The sequence below is a fragment of the Corvus hawaiiensis genome, chromosome 7 (genome assembly GCF_020740725.1).
Source record: "Corvus hawaiiensis isolate bCorHaw1 chromosome 7, bCorHaw1.pri.cur, whole genome shotgun sequence".
Taxonomy (NCBI): Eukaryota; Metazoa; Chordata; class Aves; order Passeriformes; family Corvidae; genus Corvus; species Corvus hawaiiensis.
In genome coordinates, this window is record NC_063219.1 from 2,596,999 (window position 1) to 2,621,734 (window position 24,736).

Here is a 24,736-nt window from a genome sequence, read left to right on the forward strand (position 1 = left end):
CTCTTGTTCATTGGGTCTGAGTTTAAGTGTCTGCCTTCATTAATGACCCTCTCTTATTGCCTCCAAATTCAGAGATTTGAGGGAGTTTTCCCTAAATATTTTGTGTATTCAGTGTCTTTGCAAAGTTTAGATCTAGTGCTTTAAGTCTGGCTTATTTTACTTCAAAGCCTCAGACTTAAGTTTTCTTAATGCTAATTCGTAGGGAATTTTAGCTGTGAGATGCCAGTGTAAAAAGCTGATTTGTAACAGGTATCTTTCAGTTCTGGGATTATTTTTTTTAGTAGGGTAACATTGGTAGCATCAAAAATGATGAGTAGGATCATCCCCGTATTATTCTATATAATTCAAAGAAAAAAACCCCAACAACTGTGCCAAATGTGTACTGATTAGAAAGAGATGTAGGTTTTTTGAATGTGTTTTCAATGGAAATTATCAACTTAACCTCAATTATCCCCTGCCTTCCCCTGAATCAGGTCTGTCCTGATTGTTTTTCCAGTCATTTCAAAAACACTATTCCCTTTGGCAATTAGACTCTTCTTGGTGTGGGGAAGACATTCATTTTCTAGGAGTCTTTTGGGAAACCATCTTGACTGTGCTGAATGTTCCAAGAAGAATTCAGGACTTGTTGAGTTCTGCTGAGTTTTTCATTTCATTCAGTCCTTTTTACACTTAGTTCCATTTTAGATGGAGATATTCCGTAACTTTTAAACATTTAAGCTGTCTGCATCCATGATAATTTCCTGTCCTCCTAAATGCTACTTTCTCACTGTTTGGGTTCTTCTAGACTAGTTTTAGTGCAGGATCTCTCTTCTAAATTAGTAAATTGCAGGGAAGTACTGAAACCCTAAAAGAGCCATTTATTTAGACTTTGGGCTGATCCCTGATGTTTGACTCAAGGATCAGTTTTGTAGTCTTGGATCTCTGAAGTTGCAGTCCCTGTTGTCTTGAGTGGGGAGTATTTACCACAGGTTGGAAACTTTAGATTTCAAGTCTAACTTGGTATCTTGCTTTTTGGGAGGGGGAGGATGTGGTGGCATTTCTGGTATATTACTACTTTCTCTTACCCTTTATTGACTCTATTAATGATTCCTTCTCAATCTCTCTTTTACAGATTGAGGAAAGGCCAGAAAAAGACTTTGAGAAGGTAAGAAGCATCTCATCAATTATTCTGACAATAGTGCATTCTTCATTCCTTTTGGTAGGTAGAGTTTGCCATGGGTGTACAGAAATCTCCTTTAAGATGGATTGTGGGGCAAAAATTTGAATTTTTGGAGCCTTCTGCTAAAGGATTTTTGAAGATGAACTTTTCAGCCCCTGCTGACTCAATGTTAAATAGGTGACCTTCAACAGCAGTTGGCTGAAACTGCTTTAGGCCAAGCCACACAAATACTGCGTGTGTTTATTAGATCTTGGTTATGAGACCTAAGTTATTTATGTAAAAATAAATAAATCATCATAATAAAAGAGGAGGCTACTACATTAACCCTGAGTACAGTTGAATAGTTCATGTGGCCACGGCTGCAGAGTAAATAAATATCCAGAAAGGAGAGGAGCTTCCAGAGCTTCCACAGAATGTATTATTACAAGTTTTGAAAATGCCTGGCAGGTTTATACTAGCCCCTAAAGACTTTGTCCAATTAAGAATTTATAGTTAAAGGCTAAATTATGCAAAATCCTATTGCAGTATTATTTAAATACTTCTGATCTGCATTTTCTCATTAGTTTCCTTTGTTAAATCTCGATTTTGATTTTTTTTTACTTAGTCTGATTTTAATCAAAACTGCATAATTTAGAAGTGCAAGGATTGGTGTAATGTGTGTATAAAAAAAAATCTAAAACCCCGTGATTTGTCTGGAAAAGAAAGTTCTAAGCAGGTTTATCTGTGTGTGATCCTAGGGAGCACGAACTGTCTCAAGTTTATCAGCAGCTACCTTGGCTTCTCTGGGCGGGACTTCTTCACGGAGAGGCAGTGGGGACACGTCCATCTCAGCTGACACAGAGGCATCCATCAGGGAAATCAAGGTGAGAAGTAATTAAACCCAGGATAAACTATGGAATATCCTTCAGGCTCCTTTCCCAGGAAGAAGCTGGCAGTTGTGGCGGTGAATTGGGTGCTGTGAAGGAGGAGTGAACAGCTTTGTTGGTGATACCTCTCAGCTGTAAAAGGCACCTCCCATCCTGAAAAGGGAATGATAGGAGGATGGAGATAATACACTGCACTCCTGGAGAGGAGAGGAGAGAGCCTGTGACAGAAGATGATCATCAGTAGAGAAGGGCTGGGCTGTGATTGTTGGAGCCTTTGAACCTGGGTCTGCGCCTTGTCCTTAATGCTGAAGATTCTGTTTTTTCCAGCCAAGAAAGCAGAATTAGCACAAATTCCTAACCAAGAAATCTGCTTGTTTGGCAAGGCCTCAGCTTAGGATCAGAGCCCTTAACGTGTGTGGGAGAGGTGTGGAAAGGAGCACTTTGAGCGCTGCTTGTCCCTCCTGGCTGCATTATGCCTGTTAGCGTCCCTGGCATCACTGACCTTTCTCGCCGTCTCCCTCAGGACATCTATGAGTTAAAGGACCAGATTCAGGATGTAGAAGGCAAATACATGCAGGGGCTGAAAGAACTGAAGGTACTGGTGTGTGAGCATTAACCCTGGCCCCAGTGTGAGCCCCAGAGCTGCCCTTGCATGCTGTTCTCCTGGAGAGGTTGGGAACTGTGTGCAGAGTGTCTCATTAACTGGCAAAGTGTCTGTTCTGACCTGGGTTGGTTGTGGTGAGAAATGCTTCCAAGTGTTCACTGAAAGGTTGCTACTGCATGTTGTCTTTGCTGGTTTGAGGTGGTTATCATTTTATTAGCAAATTAAGATTATTTGGGTTTTTTTTAATATAGTTTCCTAACCCAGGAAACCTTCCAATATTGGGAGATGAAGTAGAACTCATCTCATGCAGGACTAAAAACAAATCTGAGTTTAGAACCTTACATGTTTTTATTTTTATAAGGTCATGTGAGGTGTCATTTTGGTTTCATCTTTAGATGGCAGAAGATGCCCTTAAAGAATTCTTGCAACAAAACTCCATGTAACATAGCCTGTTACATGAAGAAGGAATGCTGAAGCATTCCATGAAGCCATAAATACATTTCGGTGTCACAACCAACTTGTACATCCATGTACCACCCTCCTCGTAAGTGAGCAGTGATGTGAGCTGTGGCTTTTTGGAAGAGGCAAATAGATAAATGCAACATTTGCCAGCATTAATTGTGTTATCAGCTCAACGCTGTGACAGATGAAGGTGTTGCCATCTTAAGTGAGTTTTCAATGGAAACAGAATAGTTGAGCCATTTTTTGGTAAAATTTGGGGTTTTTTCCTGGTCACTGAGTTAGCAGATGGAGCAAAATAATCACTCTGCTAAAAGATTTAGGTAGTTTTTCAATCCATGCCCCTTATACTGCCTTTTGGGGTGATTTGGACCTAAGCTGCACTGTTTGATGCTAAGAAACCAAAACGTGGCATGCTGAAGGAGTAGAGCAGAACTTCCTTAACTTTTTCCTGGCACATACTTCCTTTCCAGCTTCTTTCTGAGCTTTCCAAATCCTGGTGGCTTTCCTGTCCTTGGTATTTCCAGTCTGGAGCTGGAAAGTGCACCAAAGCACGGTTAAGCATTTGGAACTGGACAAATTGATGTCCTCCAAGACAAATCATCTCACTTGTTAATAGAAATGTCAATTAAACTGATCTAGATTTTGCCAATATCATCCTTAGTTCTGTTTATTGGCTGAAAAAGGAAGTATATGAAACTCACCCGTACTTCAGTTGAAATAATTAAAATTACACAAGTTCCAAGAGAACGTATTTGATCTGTAAACTAAAATGTTGACATGTGTGTCCTCCTTGTTTGCACATTTACACCGCTTTGTTTATATAACTCTTTGTTTATATAACTCTTTTATTTCTGTATTAAAATCAAGTAGCGCAAAGTTTGCCTGCAGAAATGAAAAGTTATGCTAATCTTTATTTTACCAACATTTGTTGTTATAAATATCTCAGAGTCTCATATTTGAATCAAGCTGGTAGAAGGGGTTTTCAAGACACTGGGAGTTGTATCTTAGAAAGTAATTTTGTAAAGAAGGGATGTGATTTAGGAAACCTAATGGGAGATCACACATCAGGTTACAAAAGCTGCAGCAGCTTTCTCTTTCACAGTGAATTCTAATCCCTGAGTCAGTATTTAAGGGTTCCCACACTGCAAGGATCCCTGAAATTAGTGTGAAGTGGCTGTCAGACTGCCTTAATTTCAGGCCTCAGATCTTAAGTGATCTTAGATCAAGGCCAGTTTACCTTTAAAAAAAAAATCCCGACTTGTCATCTTCAGCAGCTGCTTTGAGCTGCCAATGTGCAGGGGCAGGGGGAGGAGGGAGAAGGAAGAAAACCGGGAAGGCAGAAGCTGAAGCAGCAGAGAACAGGAAGCGTTTTATCCGTGCTGAGGTAAGGCTGCTTGCTTGGAAGCACAAGTGTGGTGGGGACACGGGAGGTTTTCCTCACCTTGGGGACAGCTGGGAAGCCTCCAGCACAGGATTAATGCTGCTTTCCATAGGCAAACTTAGTGAGCTTGTGGTTTGGGGCTTTATTTTCTCACTGAAGGTCTTGGTTGGCAAAGTGTCCTTCAGTGCTGACTCTGACTGGGTTTGCTTGTTCTCTGCAGGACTCTCTAGCTGAAGTTGAGGAGAAATACAAGAAGGCTATGGTGTCAAATGCTCAACTGGACAATGAGAAAACCAATTTCATGTACCAAGTGGACACCCTGAAGGATGCGCTCTTAGAGTTAGAGGAGCAGCTGGCAGAATCCAGGAGGCAATATGAAGAGAAAAGTAAAGTATGTAAATAGCTCTGGCATGGGACATCACAGGGAGAGATTTGGAGGGGGGTAGAGATCTTTAGGAGGAGGCAGCTAAATTGTTATTCAAAATTTTGAACAAGTTGCTGGTTTAATTACTGCTAAGGCAAGTGGAATAGCAGCTTATTGTGTACTTGTGATCATACAAATGAGAATTTTCCCCAAGCCATTTCTGAGGAAGGGGAGAAATGTTCTAGCTGGTTGATATATTGATATTATCACATCTCCTTTTATATTCCATCTCTAAAAGTTAATCTGGAGCTGTTTTACACGCAAAGATGTCTCCAGACAGCCTGTGGGAGAGTTGTGCAGTTCAGGCAGCTCCATGGTTAAGTGTTGAGTTTAATTTTACGTGAATTCAATTAGTGATTTGGTGTTAAATAAAAAAACTGGGGCTTATGTTTTCAGAATTGCCTTCTTGTAGCTTGGGGCATTTGACTACACCCCACTTCAAAACACAACTCCTGGAAGATACAGTGTGGTTTTTTCTTTTTATTTAAAAGTCCAGCTAACCTTCAGTGCATGGCCGTGTGGGAAGAGTGAGTTAAATTCCCATCCGTTGATCTATGCAGTCTGTAGGACTGGAGTGTCAAAGCTCTTCAGCCTGCTGCTCAGCTTATGAAATGGGCTAAATGATGCCACTTCTATATTTGGTGCAATAATAGCATCTTGGAAAAAGGACAAACTCGATAAAAATTGTACTCTTGTGGGATTGTGATTAGAGGGATATTCAAGAACTACATTGCAGTAAGCATTTTCTTTGTGTTTGGGCTTATTTTCCCCATTTTGATGGGATGCTATTTTTGATTAATAATAATCTTGTGAATATTCCATTATTCACAGGAATTTGAGAGGGAGAAGCACGCTCATAGCATATTGCAGTTTCAGTTCATGGAAATCAAAGAGGCTTTGAAGCAGAGAGAAGAAATGCTTGCAGTAAGTAACTTTTTTTTCTTCTTTTAATGGCTTCTTTGATTGGTACATTCCAGTTAGCAGTAGAGTGGAGAATGTGAGGTATGGAGAAATTTATTCACTATTCAAGTTTCTCACCAGAAGAAATATTAGTGTTTCAGGCCAAACAGGTTCAGAGCTGACTAATGCAAATAGTACTTTCCTAAGTATTATCTTATTCTTCCTAAGTATTGCATTTTGGACAGCTGTTTGTGGAGATGCAGAGGAAAATAACAGAACTGTATAACTTATTTTAAGTCATGTTGTGGATAAGAAGATTGTCTTCAGGAGCACAGGTTCAGTTGGGATCTCAGAAACTGTGCATTGCAGATACTCATTTACTTTAGCACCTGACTTTTTTCATTCTTTGCCATCACTGCAATCTTGGCCTTCTTTGTTAACCTGTTACCTGCTTTCTGTCTTCTTGTTTTGCTCCTGCCCCTCAGGAAATCCAACAGCTGCAACAGAAACAGCAGAGCTATGTCAGGGAAATTTCCGATCTTCAGGAGACAATAGAGTGGAAGGACAAAAAAATAGGGGTAGGACTTGTCAACTCCTGAATCTGTTCCAAGTGGCACTGTCATTCTCCACCTGGTCCTGCTTTTATAAAACCCCATGGATAAAACCCTCCTTAGTGCCTTTGCTTGGTGTGGCTGTCCTAAGATGTTGCTAGTGAAGTAGCAAACAGCAAGTTTTGTCTTTGGCCAGTATCTTAAAATCCAAGGAAAATCTAGCAGCTGGTCTGCTTTCAGACCAAGGGTAATTGATTTGCTGTGCTGCACCATTTGCATTTGCCATATGGAGAAAGGAAGTGCTATTTATAATGCAATTCCATCAGCACTGAATTTTCGCTTATTCAGATTTAATCTGCGGACTGAGCAGAAACGGGAGTGGGATAAAGAGGTAATAGAGCTATTTATAGGCTGTTGGGATGAAAGTCTCCCTTGCTTCTCATCCCTTCCCACCACCTCTTATCAAAGCCACATGGAAGCCCACTCTGGTTTTCTTTTCCAGCTGAACACTAAAAGGCTTCCTGTGAATAGAGCAGGAGAAAGAAATATGGCAGCTTGCCCATGTTTGTGATGTCCAAGAATTTGTAGCAGCTTGAAACTGAAAATTGTCTAATTTTTTTTTTTTATTGTTCTACTTGTACTTACATAGAAATACTGGGAGGGGGGAGTTTGGTACCAAATATGCATTTGCACATGGTACATCCCAGACCAAGGATGACTTAATGGCAGTTTTCAAATTAATTAAAATGTAAAATAAAAAGGCTCCTGAAATCCAGTGGGTCTACTTCCATGCCCTTCTGTTAACATGTAGGAATGGCATGATGCCTTCAGTGTGCATGCTAAATCCATGTGGATATGGATTAGCTTGTCTAGCAGATAGGAATAAAAAATGGACCCTCATTTGAAGGATCCCTAATGAAGAATTTGGCTCTGAATGTCTTTGGCAGGAATTCTTGGTTATTGAATAAGCTGTGCCTTTCTTGGATTTGAAGTTTCTCTCTCTGTATGCAAACTCGGTCCTTGAATCTGTAAACTCAACCTTTGTCATCTGTGCCCCTTCCATCCGCTGAATATCTTAAATCTGCTCATTCTTGTCTACATTTGCTTTTCATGGCCTTTACTTGTCTCCCTTCCTTTCTTCACATCTCCTCGCCCTCTGTCTGTGTTGGGAACTCAGGCACTAGAGAGGCAGAAAGATTTCTTTGATTCCATAAGGAGTGAGCGGGATGACCTTAGAGACGAAGTGGTTGTGCTGAAGGAGCAACTGAAGGTATGCAAGAGGGATAAAAGAAATTTATATTCATCTGCTGACCCTTTCCCCCTGTTACATCTGGGCAGAAAAATTAAGTCTAGTAGCAGTAACTCAATTTTCATGTTGCCTATAAATTGCCATTTCAGGGATTTTCTATATAAAGTCCTTTCCCCTACTATTGATTGAGAGTTCTTAGTGTAGACTGGAGTCTTAAGAAGTTGTTTTTGTAGGAGACACTTCTCTGAGGAACATCTCATGCAGCAGATTTATGTTTAAAAACAAAAAAAAAGAGCTGGGATCACATGCTTTCTGTCAGGATGGCTGAACTGAGAACTGCAGTATCTGTTCTCCTTCCTGACTTCCAGCCATGTTTAATGGAATGATTGAAGCAATTGTTTATTCAGAGTATCACGGACAAGAGCACTTGACGATCCTTCCCTTTCCGAGCAGCAGGCTCTAAAGCATTGCTTTTGCTTCCCACAGAAACATGGAATAATCCCAGACTCTGATACAGCCACCAACGGGGAGACATCAGACATTCTGGGTAACGAAGGACACTTGGATTCTTCCCGAACCGTTCCAGGCACAACTCAGGCATTAAAGACAGGAGGGGAGGGGATGCTAGGTAAGTGCTGTGTGTCCTTTCAGCCCCTCCTGCCTGTCTGTCCTTCATTCATCCACCTTTGCTTGGATGGGGCAGTTGTTAATGGGACAATTAACACACCACGAAGCATGCTCCTTGTCGAATCACCCCCTGTGCATTTTCCTGCTTCATGTTGATTATCACTCCCAGCGTGTCCGTGTCCGTGCAGTCTCCTCCAGGGGCAAAATTCACTTCTCCTTCAAGGTGACAAAGGATGGGAATACAAATAGGACATTACAGATAAGTAGCAATCATTCCCATCGCCATTTAAACCCCGAATAGGAAAATTGTCCCAGGATAATCCTACTGTTGCTCAGTATTTTGCAGCACATACCTTAAATAATCAGGAAGAAAAGGCGTTTTAGGTTTCTATAAAGAACTTGTATGTGGTTCATTTCTATCCCTGAGAACTGTGTCTGCTTGAACAGCAATGCTGGGCTCTGCCAAAGCACACCAAAGGATAAATTCTTTGCTCCTGGTATCCTGTGGTACTGAACAGTTAAAATTAACACGTCTGCGTTTTTACTCGTTACATTAACACTTAAATTCAAAGGATATAGTTGATGTGGATAGCATTAGGAAGGAGAAATCTGGTTGGCAAAACCTCTTCTATGTGGTGAATGGCCATTTAGAGAACTATTGTACTAGTGTAAGGAAAGGAGGAAATACTTCTAGTTTGTTGGATTTTTGATCTAAATGAACACACTAATAAATAGCAGCAGGCAACCAATTGTTGCAAGTGCAAGTTCTCTTGCTTTGAGCTTTTGGCTGCTTCTTCCTCACTCAGTTTCTGTGTGGAAACAATGTGGAACACCAAAAACCAAGGTAAGGGTGTATTTTTAAATGTAATGTGTTTTCCGTATCTCCTAATTCTGGTGGGTTTTTTTCAGAAGAGGTACAGCATAGACTCAAAAACTAACTAACAACAAACACTACTGTTTTAATATCTGTTGCTTGTAAATACAAATTGAAGGAAAACTGTTACAACAAAAATAACCTTCAAAAAACCACAGAAGTCCCCACCCCTTTGGGTGGCTGAAATAAGGGGCACAGATTACCTTAGCTTTGATCTGTGTTGGGAGGTCTGAACAGGCAAACCATTTGCTTGCCAATCAGATTTTACATTCAGTGTCTTGTCATGTGCACTGATGATGCCTGTTGGAGATTTTAAAAGCAGAATATGACTGAATAATCCTTCAGTATTCCATTGTAATGGCATCAGACTCCTGCATGAATAGAGAGGTATCAGGGTTGAAGTTGCAGAGAATATTGCTGAGGAAAAACAGTCCTTAGAGGTACATCTGCAAGTATTGCTGTTAAATTGCACTGCTTCAGCCAGTTGTTCTCCTCTACGAAAGCTGTCCTTCCCACAGCCAAGAGCATAAATCTCCTCCTTTACAAAAACACGAGCCAGCACCAGAGACTTCTTGCTTTGAGAGGGTGGTGGTGAGTTTCACTGATCAAACCCCCTGGATCCTTACTAATTCAATCGCTGCTTTGCCTCACATAATTGGCAAAAGCTGATCTTTTATTAACCTGTTCTTCTCATTCTGTCTTTCGGGTTTTAAGTGGGGAGATGTGCTGTGGTGTGGCCCCCTCAACTTTCTCAATGGTCTTTTAGGCAAAGCCAATGAAGTGGAGATGAAAAATGAGATTTTGGAGGATGTGGGGAAAAGAGAAATCTTGCAGAATACTGAGCATGAGGAACACAAAGAGGAGTCTGAGGAGGAGGAAGTACAAACATTGCATGCTGCTGAAAATGCAAAGGCAGAACAAATGGTTGAAGAACGGGACACCCTGCCAACAGTGATGTTACCAGAGAGTAGGTTTGCAGAGCCAGCTCAAAGCCTCACAGAACCTGTGTCAGGGAGCACTTCTTCAAATAGTGATAGTGACACAGATGGCTTGAGAAAGGTCACAGAGTCCTTGGGCACAGCAGTCCAGCAGCCTGAGAGTACAGAGGCTGAACACCATGACTTGAGTGCAAGGACAGACAAGAACTCGGAGCTGGGCTCTCTGCAAGACCACCAGATTTTTGAGACTCCTCAGGAAATGCTTTGTGACTCAGGTACAGAGCAGGACCTGGGAGAAGCCACACTCAAGCAGGAAGAACAAGAGGATCTTAAAAGCAGCCATGCCCTGAGTGATAATGAAATGGATGAAGAATCTGACAGTACAAGTGAGAGCAGTGAGTTGGTTTCTAACCAGGCAGGGCTACCTGAGGGAGCAGTGGCAGGCTTGCTTAGGGAAGAGGGAAATGTGGAGAGTTCCACTCCAGAGGAGCCCCAGCACTCAGAAGAAAGTGCTGACAACAAGGTTGCAAATGAGGAAAAGTTTGTTGACTGCACTGATGGAAGAAGTGATAAAACAGCAGGTGACAGAACTGAAGAAGATGAGGTTGAGAACACAGTTCAGGGTCAGCCAAGGGAGACTGAGTCTATGGGTTTAGAGGGGACAGAGTCACATGAAAGGGATGTCCCAGCAGAGTCACTTGAAAAGGAAGGTGGAGAACATCAGGCATTCATCCAACCAGCTTCTTCAGAGGACAGTCCTTCAGCATCACCAGAGGAACCAAGTACAGAAGGTAAAACTGAAGATGAAAGTTCTACAGCTGAGAAGGATGGACAGAAGGAAGAATTAATGGAAGAGCTGGAGGAGTGTTCAGGTTCTACTGAAACAGGCGAGCAAGGTGTGGCATCTGTGGAGGCAGGAGACTGCATTCCTGAGGGAAAGGGAAGTGAGCTGCAGCAGGCACAGCCAGGCACGGAGCTTGTGAGAGAGGTGACCATTCCAGAAACCCATTTAGACCTGAGTCCTTTAGATGAGAAAATTAACGAGTCAGAATTGGATACAGGGGATGAGGCTGGGGAAGGAAAGGAAAGTAGGACCGAATGTGTAGAAGATTTGAATCCAAAGGTAGAAATTCAAACAAGTCAGTGTAGTGAAGAAACAGCAGGTGGTACAGAAGGAGAGAAAAATGTTCCTTTAGAAGGTGAAGTGCAGAAGGTGGTTAAACAGGTAGAAGGTGAATCTGAAGAGGAGTCAGCTGTAGGTGTTACTGTAACTACTGAAAGCAAAGCCAGTAAAGAAACACGGAAAGAAAATGAGCAAGAGGTAGAGCTTGCAGACCACCCTGGTGGGGAATTTGCTTCTGAGGAAGGTGCAAATAATTCCCTGGCACAGAAGCCTGTGCAAGATGAAAATGTTAGTGAACAAGTTAAATTGGAGGAAGGTGCAAATAATTCCCTGGCACAGAAGCCTGTGCAAGATGAAAATGTTAGTGAACATGTTAAATTGGAGGAAGGTGCAAATAGTTCCCTGGCACAGAAGCCTGTGCAAGATGAAAATGTTAGTGAACATGTTAAATTGGAGGAAGGTGCAAATAATTCCCTGGCACAGAAGCCTGTGCAGGGTGAAAACATTAGTGAACAAGTGGAATTGGAGGACCAAGCAGAGGAAAGCCTGGAAGATGATGGTGATGCATTTGATTTTGATGAAGAGTCAAATCAAATATTAGAATCTAATGAAAAATGTGATGGAGAGAAAGCTGATACACAGGGAGAAGAGAGTGATGGAGCAAATGGTGCTGTTGGAAAAACTGCCCACACGGACAAAGCGGGAGAGGGAACAGACAAAATGGAAACCAAAGATGCCTTGACCGAAGGTGAAGTCTTGCAGCATAAAAAAGATGAGCCCGAAGAAACATGGTGCTTACAAGGGGAAGCGTTGGGGAAAACTGATAAGGAGGCTGATGTGGAGGAAGAGGAAATCAAAGTATCAGATTCTAGTAAAGTGGAGAAATTACAGGATCAAGATGTTTTGGAACAGGATTTGCAAAGTGCTGGCATTAAGAGGGCTGAAAGCAGGGAGGATTTGCAGGCTGGTAGAAAGAGTAAGGGTAGATCCAGAGATGACTGTACAATCTCCTGAGTTCAGAATCTCAAACCTACACGAGTTCGTGCCCTGTGACCAGTCCCAGGACACAAACATGCACTTTGCACAAGACATCAGACCTTGGAATACTCTCAGAGCTTTTTCTTTGTAGGTAACTCAGCATAAAAACGTGTATGTGGTAATGATGCAAGTATTAAGTTATTCACTGTCGTACCCAGCCACGAGAAATCGTGACTGGGTTTGGTTTTGCTGTGTCTCAGGTTGAAAGCTTATCACCTACTGAGGAAGCTTCACAAATTGCCTGTTCAAACTATCATGCAATTAAAGTACCTCTAGTGTGGATAGCTGCTCCTGGGGAATTTCTATAGGATTTTTTTTATTCTAGCCTCGTTGATCAATATCTTGAATGTACATTTGGCCTTTGTGAACTTATGCACATTATGCTTGCTTGTACTTAGATCTATAGCAAGTACATTAACACTTCATGAAGGAACTCAGCAAATCAGCCACAGTGATGGTAAAACTTCTTTCAGAATGATTAAAGCCTATGAACGAATCTTTTTTTTTAATATGAAAAAAAAAGATATTTTCATTCCACTTTGTGTTACTTCTTATATGGTCATATTCCAAAATATAGTTAGATCACTGTGAATCTGCTTAGTCTGAGCACTTTGGAAGAGCAATATGCAGTTTGGAGAAAGTGCAACATACAGGTCTTCGTTTGCTGAAAGGAATAAATATATACATGTTTACTTCATCTAGGCACTTTGCACCACAATAGGCCTTTTACACCATGTCTCACATGGGGTTTTTATTTTTTCCAGAGAAAGTGTCAATACACACTGTAATGTGTGCTTAAGTTTGCTATCAAGTACTGTCTACATATGAATATATAAAATACCTATTTTTCCAAGAAGATTTTTGCTGAAAATTTCATTTTCTTACTGCATTATATTTTTTTGCAAATTCTGATTCTGAAAGAATGTTTTTATCTCTGAAACAAGTCTTACCTCTTCCCTTCTGGAAAGAAGGTAACTTGGCATGTCTTAACTCTTGCTGGATATCAGACCAAAGACGACTGTTGTTTTGTGTACTAGCCCCCCTGTGCCTTTTGGAAAAGCTGGATTGCTTTGAATTGCTGGCATAAATTAGGCTCTTGGACTCCCTTGCTGTATTTCTTCTTGCAGCTCTGCTAGTGCTTGGGAGGAAGAGGTTGTTTTGCATATATAAATATTCATTTAAAGTGTTAAGCAATGAATGTCCCAAGGGAATGTAAATCGATGGGGGGTGTGGGCTGTGGAAGGCTGTATTTGTGTTGATGTTACAAAGTTGTCAGAGCACAGACAGACTGCAAAATTTGAAGATGTATATCAAAATGTACTGCTGTATATAATTTAAATAAACATATTTTATACTTTAAAGTACCTGTCCAGAGCACTGTTTCTAAACCTGCATAAGTAGTTAATTAAACCTGTATCATTTCAACACCATTTTTCTGCAGCTTTTGCTCAATTTATTGCCTTGTGCTACGTAGCTACAAGAGCCATCTCCCTAGGACTGGGCAGCCTCGGGGTTTGAGCACCTTGAATATGTGATGGCACCTTAACTGTAGAGCACTAACAGGTCTGTAACCCTGTAACTCCTTTCTTGTGGCTTCTCTCCAACTTAACAGCAGATCCACCATGGTTTCTGTAAGTATTGGCAGCTGTTCCTAAGGGGTTACACTAAATGCTAATCCAAAAAGTCATAGATCTTATAAGCATTTCTTATTAGCATGTAGCAGTGTTTATTTAAAGATTTGGCTCTGCTATACTCTCAACAGTAATATATGGTTTAATGTTGGAAGTGGGTTTTAACTGTTAAATAGACTTAAATAGATGATTAAGTGTTCTTACCAGGCTTCACCTGTACTGTGGATGGATCTACCAGGGTGAAATTCAGCACATGCCATTATATCCTGTGTTTCTTATGAGTTCATTTCTGATTTTAACTAGTTTTTCCACTTCAGAAAACAAAGCGTTTTTAAGAGAATTCCTTCTTAAAGACAAGTCACAGGAGCAGAAACACCTGCAATCTTACCTGTCCATGTACCGGTTTTGATCCCAATCCCGGTGTAACTGGGAGCAAGAACGTGGAGAGGCAGTGCAGAGTAGCTGGTGTGCCAGAAATCCATCCTGGAATGTCGAAAATGAGTATGTGACCCAAGGATGAAACCTTTGTCTTCCAGAATAACCCCAAATGCTCACTGGGTTTTCTGGTCATCACCTAGTGGCACATAAATCCTGTAGCCCAGGTTTGTGCATATCTGAGCTAGCCTGAAATGCTTTCAAAAGCAGTATCTCAAGAAACGTACTTGGTAAAAAAGGGGAAAAAACAGTGAAAAGGTCTTGGTCAGTATCTTCTTTACTATAGAGAAGAAGAGTCCTCCTGTCCCCCTCAGAATTGTACTGCAAGCTGGTGTCTTCCAAATCCTGTGCTGTCCCTGGCAGTGCCCCTCTTCTGAGAAAGACAGGAAGGCATTTTCTCATCATCCAAAATAAACGGACAGATCTGGAGAAGGAGTACTGCCCAGCCTGCTCTGAGAGTTGGATTGTTGCAGGCTGTTCTGAATAGCTGCTTGGGGCTGGGATTTCATGGGATGCCTTTTCATCCTCCAAGAGCAGTTTACCCCTTTCATTGACATCAGGGTTAGTTTCTTCCTGGGCCACACATCATGTAAATCAGCCAGTTAAAACCAGCTGCTTCCCATCCCATGCTCCCCTCCAAGTGGAAAGAGGGTCTGTGGCTGATTTGGGACTGTTTGGTGCCACTGGAGCAGCCTCTGAGTAAGCAATGCCTTGAGTCACCTGCAATGCCAAGGCAGTGGGAACAGTCACTGGACTTAGAAACCATGGCAGAAGACAGTGGTCAGCACCATCCTCACCCCTCTGTGTCCTGCTCCCTCACAGGCCCCATCTCCTCCTCAGTCCTCTGTTAAACTCCTTGGCATGTGTAGGCCATGAACTGGTGCAGTGAGTACCCTGGAATCACATTTCCAAAGTTAAGTGAGGTGAATGTCACACTCTAATTATTCACTGTAGTATCTTTGTATGTGGAATAAGGCTAATGATTGTTACAGATGAGAATTTTAATTAGCTGCTTCCTGTCCTGATTGAGTAGGTTGTTCTTTTCTGCTCACCTGTTCTCAAGGTCCTCAGATCCTTGATTTGTTGGAAAAAGGTCTCCTAAATGCAAAATTAAGGTGACCCTGCAGAGTAAGTTTTCTGTGTTAATGTGGGGGTTTAAGATAAATGAAACCCAAGAGACCCTCATCTCTACAGGCAGAAAACTTCTCTATGTGAATGGCAATTTTTTAGCAAATTAATTTTTCCCTGATCTGGTAAGTCTTGCTGTCAGCATGTCCCAATGGGGTGCACAGATGTCCATAATGAGGGCAGAGAGAACTGAGGGTGAGATCAGACTTGAAGGTTCATCCCAAAATGCATCCTTTTTGCAGGGAAAGGGGTTTGGGAAGGCCAGTGTGCTTCCTCACTGGAAGCTGAAAGAAGTGTCCTTTCTTCAGGCAGGCAGATTTCACCCCACAGCAGTGGTTGTGTTAGTGAAAGTCACAACTAAATTATTTTCAGGATCAAAGTGTGTTACTTGGCCCCTTTGCAGTCAGTCAGTTTGGGCTAATTTTGTAGTGGCCTAAAGGTTTCCTGCTGCACCAGTCCTCATTCTCTTTCCAGTCCTTGGAAATCCATTTCTCAGTCTTTGCTGACCTGTGAATCCCAACACAGTCTCTTGAGTCCAAGCATCTCCAACCCGTTTGCTGTTCTTGCTTTCTTCATTGACCTTTATTTTTCTTCCATATCCTTCATCTTTTGCAGAATTTCTTTCTTAAGTTTTATTTCCTTCCCATACAGATCTGTGAAATTGTTTTACTGTTTTGAAGGGGTTTATACTTGTACATTTTGGTTACGGGTGGTATTTACAAAAAAAGTGGTTTGGGTTTTTTTGGTTTTTTTTGTATCAGTGCTCAGGTGTAACAATGTTGGGTGTGTTACAAATGGATGAAAAACAACAAAAGGATAGGACTTCAGGAGGTTCAAAATTAATCCATAGATCTGCTGACCTGGGATGTCACGCTAAGATCTGTATTTGGGTATTGCATCAGAAGCCAAGGTAAAGGTTTTATTCCACGCTCTGGAATGGGACTGTATGGGAGTGTGTGTACCCAGGAGGGGAATGACATACCACGTTAATGGACTCTACATGTCTGCTGTACAGAGGGGCTTCCACTGGGAAACCAGTTTTCCCTGTGATTTGGTTCAATACAGACTCTTGATTCCCTTTAAGTGCATGTGCTAACAAGAAAAAAGGGAGAACCACAAGACTTTGGCCTGTTCAGGAGTTGTCAGCAAAGAAGAAATGGTATTTTTAAAGCTCTTCAAAAATATTTAAGTTTGCCTTTCAACAGAATTTACCTGATAAAAGCCCACCAGGCTCTTATGTGTCATTTATCTTGCTTTCCTAAAGTTTACAAACAAATCTTTTTCTTGAGTGACCTTTGGATTTTAACCATTTAATCAGCAGGCCAGACCTCAGCTGTGGAGTTGAGCTCTGAACAGCCAGGGCTCTGCACTGCTGGCAAGGGAGGACAGCTGAATAAACCTGCAGTGAGACCCAGCTGAGGTCAACAGGTCCTCTTCTAATGAGTGTATTTGAATGTGATGTTCCAGTGTACTCCTGCCTGAGGTGTACCTGAAAAAACTGAGCTTGCTAATTCATGAGGTCATTTGGGTGGTAAAAACATGTGTGAACACCTGCTAAAATGCTTTCACGTTTTGCAGCCCTTAATGGGGAAGGAAAAAATTACTTGGTTGTAGTTCTCTTTTCCAGTTGTCTCATTCTGTAGAGTGCACTTTATTAATGAAGGCTGCACATACCCATGTGCTGATCTGTAGCACTTCCAAGTCCACGTGTAGCACAGAAGTTGGTGCAGATTGTCCATTGCCTCTTGATGCTTGACCTGGAGAATTGACAATGAAGAGAAAAGAGAGTTTTACCAGACTGCTGCATTCGAAACACAAATAATTTAATGGGCAAATGTTTTTCTGGTCATAATATTGGAGATAAAATGTCACTGGGGAAGAGCTAAAGTGCTGAGAATGTGCTTAGCTGTGATTATAGGTGTTTACAGTATTGTCATTGTATTAAACTGTCAAGATTTGTGAGATTTTGTGTTGCAGTTGTGCTTGACCCTAGAGTTCTTGCATGCTAACCTAACGTAGAAGATTAGCCTCTTTGCATGCAGCTGGCTGCTGCTACTGGCGGGACAAGCATGTTCTGTGAGAATGACATAACTCCCCTGGCTGCAGCCCCCTGCCAGCCCTGTCTGGGCCTCGTGTCCTGTGGTACGTGCCCTAACTCCCCCCATCAGTAGATCACTAACCTTAACGGTTCAGTCACGTGTCTCAGATGCGCTCCCTGATTGCCGCGCCATCAATCAGCGCTGAACTCTCCCTTTTCTCTTCCAGACAGGCTGAAAAAGCTCATTGATGAACGGGAGTCCTTGCTAGACCAGGTAAGCACAGGGGAAGTGAAATTCTCTTACCAAATCATTAATAACAACAGCAAAGGATTAAGAAAATGAAAATAACCCCCAACACAAGGGGTAGAGCAGCAGTGCTGCTGTCTGGTTGCTCCAGCTGCCTTGCTGGCCACTCTATTCTTCCTCCAAAACATTTCTCCTGTGGGTTAGCTCAGGATACATGGAAGATACAACACAGTGTGCGTGCACCAAGCTGTCACGTTCAGTGTCCTCGGCCACCTGAAACTTCCTCTGCAGGGCCATTTCTGAATAATAACCCTTCAGACTGGCCAAGCCCAAGGGAAGAACAGGCATGGCTCAGAAACTGTAGAAGCAAATTTTCTTTCCAAGAGTAAGCCCTCCCCTTTGCTGAGTCTGTGGGTAATGCGCCATTTGGAAAAATATGTTGGAGGAATTGCAGATGGGTAAAGAGCAATTAAAGGAATTATTGCTGGTACCATGGTATTCCATAGTGGCTATAAAGCTTATTCAAAAAACTTCAGCTGGTCTGTTGCCCTGCAGGACACTCTGTGCTTTCATTTATGCTCAATGACCTTGGCCTTGAGACTTGCACACAACCAAACACAGCTTTGGGAGTTCTTAAGAATGTTTTACATCAATGTGCCTGCAGAAGATTTATGGCTTTTCTAATAAACCAGTCATCTTTCACTCATTGTTTTGGTCCTGAACTTGTACATAAGCACTGATGTGTAAAATACCACGAGTCATTTGCCAAAAGAGTTTCAAGGATGTTATTTTGTAACAAAAGGGTTTTTTCAATTTAGGTTTAAAACATATATAATTACTTAGATATGTTATTTCTATTATATTTTTATAATATAATAATTTATTATATATTATGTATTATAATAGTTTTATAATACTGGAGTGAATTTGAGCAATAATTTCCCTTAGTGATTTTAGTAACTGTTTTGTGTCCTTCAGATTAAAAAATTGAAGGGACAACTGGAAGAAAAGCAAAGGAATGGCAAGATGGAAAATACCCAGTCAGAAGATGAAGTTCTGGAAAATGGGACAGATATGCACATGATTGACCTCCAAAGTGAGCTGTATTTTGATTTTAAGAGAATTTCGTGCCCTGCATGTGAGTGAGAAAATGTATCGGTACAATAATAACCACATGGCTCTGAGTAAGAATGAGCCTTTGGTTCCAAGGGAGCTTCAGCCTGGGAGCAGCCATGCACCTCTACAGAGGTGAGGGAATTAGGAGCCTTTGTTTAAGATTGCAGTTGGACATCTCTGTTATTGCTCCTCAGGAGAGCTGGGGTGAGTTCAGATAAATTCTGCCTTCAGAGTGGTTGTCAGGGAATCAGGCAGGACTGGGAATGGTGCCTCTCTGCTGGGCACTTACTGAGAGAACTACCCTCCTGCTGCCCCATGGAGATCCCTGATGCATGGAAATTTTATGACAGACTTGTTAGAAACTGTTCACACTTGTTCTGACATCTCTGATAAATCTGCAATTCTTTTAGGAGATGCCAACAGACAGATCAGTGATCTCAAATTTAAACTAGCAAAGTCTGAGCAAGAGATAACAGCATTGGAGCAGAATGTAAGTTTTTGGCTTGTTCTGTTTGTTCAGGCATGGTGAGAATACAAAGAGAAAGTGTATTTTGATAAATGATAAATGAAATTGTGATTTTTCTCTTAAAAAGAGACATGGGAGTGTTGGAGCACGAGGGCTACGATGACATTTATGTATGGGGAAGAAGGAATATATTACTCCTCTGTACTGAAGGAAGAATGTTCAAAGACAGAAGTACCTGATGAACTCTGCAGAACACTTCCTTATGCCTAGCTATCAGCAAGTTTTAAATGGGTCCCAGCATGTGATGTGGTAGAGATGGGTTTTATACACAGCTGTTCCATTTTGATTGTTTGCTCTTGTCCAGAGTGCATCAGCAATGCTCTTGCTAAGAGAAATTTAGTCAGTGGACTGTATTTTTTGTTGCTGGAAGCATATTAGATAGGGATATGTGTAAAAGGTCGGGAGTAAGTTACTGTTGCCAGGCTTCCTTGGTGTATGGTTTTTATTCCCTGAAAATGTGCCTTTGTTTTATCAAAGAGGAGTCAGCATCTCTCTGGTTATTCCTTGAGTACTTGTGGAAGAGTAAAGCTTCAGAGTAACTTCTTGGTACAGCTTCTAATCCCAGCCTTTGCCTTCCCCTCAGGTAATACGACTGGAAGGCCAGGTAGCCCGATACAAAACTGCTGCTGAAAATGCTGAGCGAGTAGAAGACGAACTGAAGGCAGAGAAACGCAAACTGCAGAGAGAGGTAACTCCACCTGCAAGCTGTCACAGGTCAGCTCGCTCCATGTGGGGAAACCTGCCTCTCCAGGGTGTTCTAGAGGAGGAACCACCCTTCTTGGCACAGCAAGGAATAAGCATCTAATTTTTTTTATTGCTTTAGTTACTCCTTCTAAAAGTGCAACCAAACTTGCAGCACTCAAACTGGAGTAACAGTCATGGCTGTGAGCTCCCACTGCCTTTTCACCATTCCTTCCTGAAGTGACTTGCTAAAGGGATGTGAGTTGTTCTTTGTGATCCTGTTTTTCTTGCTCTGCCAATCTGTTCACGCCTGTTTGGGGTAGTGTGGCTGTCCGCAGACTCTGTCCATGCCTGTGTCTCTTAGAGCCTCAATACCTTTATCAGCTTCTCTCACACTGCCTCCTGAGGCATTTCTTTTTTTTTTATTCAGTGTGGCTCCTTGCTTGCTCTGAATACTCATTGTGCTTTGCTGCCTGTAGATATTGCTCTGTGCAGTCCACCTCTCTTTCCCTACCCCAACCCCGTGGTGGGCTTTACAGGAAACTGAGGCTCCAAGTGACAGCTGTGGATATAGTTCTGGGAACCAGAAACATAAAAGCTGAGCAGTGAGACAGGTGTACATCACCCAGAGCCTCGTGCCTCTGGATTGAGGGAAATTCTGTGAAGCAGCATCTCCTGTTCCACAGGAGTAGCCTTCTGTTCATGCTGACTGCCTCAAAACACATGCTTCTATCAAGCCAAATCACAGAATGACAGAATGACTGGGTTGGAAGAGACCTTCAAGGTCACCGAGTTCAACCCATGCCCTAACACCTCAACTAAACCGTGGCACAGAGTGCCACATCCAGGTTTTTTTTAAACACATCCAGGGACAGTGACTCAACTACCTCCCCAGGCAGATGATGCCAAAGCTTTATCACTCTTTCAGTGAAAAAAACTCTTCCTGACATCCAGCCTAAATTTCCCTTGGCACAGCTTTGAGACTGTCCTCTTGTTCTGTCAGTTGTTTCCTGGAAAAAGAGACCAATCCCCACCTGACTACAACCACCTTTCAGGGAGTTGTAGAGAGTGATAAGGTCACCTCTGAGTCTTCTTTTCTCCAGGCTAAACAACCCCAGCTCCCTCAGTCATTCCTCTGTAGGGCTTGTGTTCCAAGCCTTTCACCAGCCTTGTCACCCTCCGTTGGACACATTCAAATCCAGGCTTGGGAGACCACATTTCTTCTTAACTTGGCCTTCTTTGTTCAACTTTCTGTAAAGACCCTGGGTTCTTGGTAGTGTGCTTAAATACCTGTGTGTGTGTGTGACCTTCAAAGCAGTTTAACTCTGCTAAAGGAATTTCCAACTGCTTTATGCTCCAAGTTGATATGGTCAGTTAGAGTTGGTAACTTGCTTGCTTTGCCTTTGGAAAGGGATAACACGGTGACAGTTACAGGGTTTTTTTCTGCTTCCTTCCTTCCTTCAGCTTCGTTCAGCACTGGATAAAACCGAAGAGCTGGAGGTCAGCAATGGCCACCTGGTGAAGCGGCTGGAGAAGATGAAGGCCAACCGGAGCGCTCTGCTGTCCCAGCAATAGCCACCCCCTCCCACGGGAACCACCACTACTTGGAACCGGAACGACGTCGCAGCTGCTTCTGTGTCCTGCTGCCCGGGACACTTCGTGTCATTGCCTTCTGAGATCAGGCCACCCCAACATCTGCTCCGTGCCTCCCAGCCAGGGTCTCCCTGCGCAGATCCAAGCCTGCTGCACTACATCCACAGGAGGAGCTGATCCAAGTGGCTGTGCCCGCAGGAGCCCTTCCACACCGAGCTCTGGGGACATTCGAAGTACAATACATAAGAAGCACATGGAATTCTCCATCCAGAGGGCACAGCAGCCATTTATTGCCATTTAAAATGGCACTCAAAGAAAACACTTTGACTGGAATTTTGTGTCTTGCTGAAAATTTTAAAACAAACACTGTAAGTTTGGGACTTTGCTCATGACAGTATCTGTAATTTAGTGACTACAGTAGAGTTATTCATAGTAGGTTTTTCATTTACAAATCACTGTGGAACCACAAGCCATTACAAAGCAAAACTCCTTCAGTGGAAACCATGGAAGAAGATGGTCTTGGAAGCAAAAGTGACCTTAAATGACTTTGCCAATAAAACAAATGTGTTTGGAGGGATTTTTGCACCAGTAGAATCGTGAGACTCTTTTATTTCAGGGTAAATAGGCAATAGCTTCATTGCATCTTCAATTTTTATTTGTATTATTTAATCCCTATTCTTGGAGTTGAAGTAAATGACTTTTAAAGGATGTAAGGTTGCATTAATAAACCAGCATAAGGCCGTGTTTTCAGAAATGGTGGGGTTTGCACTCAGATCACTCTCTTTGGTGCATTTATCAAAGCAAGTGTCATTTGCTTAAACAAAGTATGTAATGGGTTTTTTACATCAGAAACTATCTACTGGTCCGTGACCTAATAGAAAACAATGCCGCTACAAAATACAAGTCTGATTTTTAAAAGAGCAACTGATAAGTAAAGAAGCACTTTAGAAAATATTACTGCCTATGGGTTTTCTACAATTACAGAAGTAGCGAGTTATTTCCTTCTGAGATCATTGCGAAGGTTTTCCACTTCTCATGCAGAGCAGAGTAACCAATTAAGATGTTGCAGACGATTCTTGTGTGTGTAGAGATGGCACACGACTGGCACTACAGCTCTGGTTTATTGGAACTCATTCTGAATGTACTACTCAAAGGAGAGCAGCAGCTGCCTGAGGAATAAAGCTGCCCATCCCACATCAGCCCTAACAGGAAAGCCAGTCCCTTTGGGATCTGCTCACGTGGTGAAGCAGCATCTGCTGTTCCATGGGAGCAACCTTGACTGCCTCAAGAGGTTCTACCAAGCCAAATCTAGACCCAGGAGATCACATTTCTTCCTAACTTGGTCTTCAGACCCTGCGATCCAGGTCTTTCCTCAGCCTCTTCCTCGCAGATGGGAGGTTAGAGTAGGAACCGCTGCTATTCTCAACGCAAGGGGATCGCTGGTATCTTCCTCGAGCACCTTCACAAATTAAATAAACCAAAACCACTGTCTGAATGTGTTTCTCTGGTTTGGCTAGAAAACAACACCCTCGTCTTCATCTCTTCCAAGTGCACAAGGAAATCTAGGAATGAAGTACTGAAATTAGTATTCCAGGAAAAGGATGAAGAAGGCTTTTTTTTTTGTGCCCCTGGCAAATTAAGTATGTCCTTGTTGATGAAATGTGGTGAAACATGGGGATGGAAGGAATCTTTTTAAATTAAATTTCCACTCCAGTTAGGGCTTTGGGTTCATTTTTTTTTAAATTGTTTTTGAGAGGAACATTCAGGTGCAGAGCCAGGTTTCTTGTGGAATACCTCAAAATGGCTGTGGATACCAATTTACAATTTGCTGTGCTTGACTTGTGTAATTTCTGGTGTACAAAGCCTCCGGGGCCTAAAAAACAAGCTAAGGGATTTTCAGAACGCAAACAAACGTGCTAAATGCAACACCTTACCAATGGTAAGGTGCGTGATTGCCACCAGTCATCTTTTCATTTGTGGCAGCAGTGAAAGCCGCCTCTCCTGGCAAGGTTCAGGAGAAACAACCCAGCAACCAAGTCTTGGTCCAAAAGGCAAAAAACAACACTTTGTTCATCAAAAAGGGATGTGTTTATCATTTCGAAGTAGATTTCATCTCGCACCCCATAAGCATTAACCTCATGACGGAAATCAGATGTGTATTTCAACCTGGATATGCTCTTAGTAGAAACCTTTGTGTGTGATAAAGTAGGTGAATGTTGAAGCCACATTTTCCACCCCTCTCCCCTGACTTCCAGTATGACTTAGCGTTAGAATAAGGGAAGAAAAAGAACTGGTTGGTTTACTGCAAACTGTTCTATGTTTTTCTGTGAAGAATGTACAACAACAGGGCTTTGAATGGTAAGAATAGCACATGTCCCAATCCTTTTATTTGAGCTCCAAATGAGAGCACCTTGGTACCCTGAGAGCGGGACCGAGGTGGCGGCAGCCGGGCGAGGAACAGCTCCTGGGGGAACCAGGATAGGTTTTCCTATAGCTTCTGTTTCAATTTGCTACCCTCTGTTTTATTTTCAAATGTTAAATGGCTTTTATCGTTTGCAAATGGAATGTTACCCAAAATGTTTTTGTTTTGGTTTGGTTTTTTTTTCCCCAATTGCTCTGTTAGGAGATGTGAGCGTGGAAAAGGAAATTCATTATGAGCAGAACTCGCCAATAAAATGTCACTTGTTTGGGTAGTTTTTATGGAGTGGTCTGTTCATGCTGTTGTTACCAGTACAAATTCTCTTGGAAAATACAGACTTTTTGGGTGATACGGGTGTAACAGCTCGTTTTCCTTTTCAACACGTTGCTGCAGGATCACACCAAACATGAGCAACACTGGTTGGGAAATGTACAAATTCAGGGGCTTGTGTGGCTGAGGGCACTGGTGTGAGACATACCTCCAAACATCAACATTTTTAATGGCAGGCTGCACATGCACCTCCAGATATCAACATTTCTAGTGGCAGGGTGCACCTGCACCTCCAAATTTTGACATTTTAATGGCCAGGTGCAATTGGGGAGTACAGAGACAGCCTCCCATCGGGAGAAATCTGAAGGCTGTTCCTAACTGGATTAATTCTCCGCTTTTATTTATGGTGAACACAGAGGTAACCCACAAAGTAGCTTTCCCTGGAAGAATCCTTCA

The 24,736-nt window shown here is 42.2% G+C and overlaps 1 protein-coding gene across 21 annotated transcripts in view; it reads left to right on the top strand.

Moving 5' to 3' along the window:
• LRRFIP1 (LRR binding FLII interacting protein 1) overlaps window positions 1-24,291 on the top strand; it is a 102,922-nt gene extending 78,631 nt beyond the window's left edge. For 16 of the 21 annotated variants that reach the window (XM_048308583.1, XM_048308586.1, XM_048308585.1 and 13 more), the window contains 8 exons: window positions 1,112-1,144; window positions 1,897-2,022; window positions 4,693-4,863; window positions 5,728-5,820; window positions 6,282-6,374; window positions 7,525-7,617; window positions 8,083-8,224; window positions 9,864-13,557. In XM_048308583.1, the coding sequence (XP_048164540.1) occupies window positions 1,112-1,144; window positions 1,897-2,022; window positions 4,693-4,863; window positions 5,728-5,820; window positions 6,282-6,374; window positions 7,525-7,617; window positions 8,083-8,224; window positions 9,864-12,172 (3,060 nt within the window). In that variant the 3' untranslated portion in view covers window positions 12,173-13,557. Of the gene's footprint in view, window positions 1-1,111; window positions 1,145-1,896; window positions 2,023-2,548; window positions 2,621-4,692; window positions 4,864-5,727; window positions 5,821-6,281; window positions 6,375-7,524; window positions 7,618-8,082; window positions 8,225-9,863; window positions 13,558-17,655; window positions 17,703-18,653; window positions 18,772-19,201; window positions 19,282-19,900; window positions 20,006-21,462 lie in introns of those variants that run through there. The other 5 variants (XM_048308600.1, XM_048308601.1, XM_048308602.1 and 2 more) reach the window with 4 other exon arrangements.
• The last annotated feature ends 445 nt before the right edge of the window (window positions 24,292-24,736 follow it).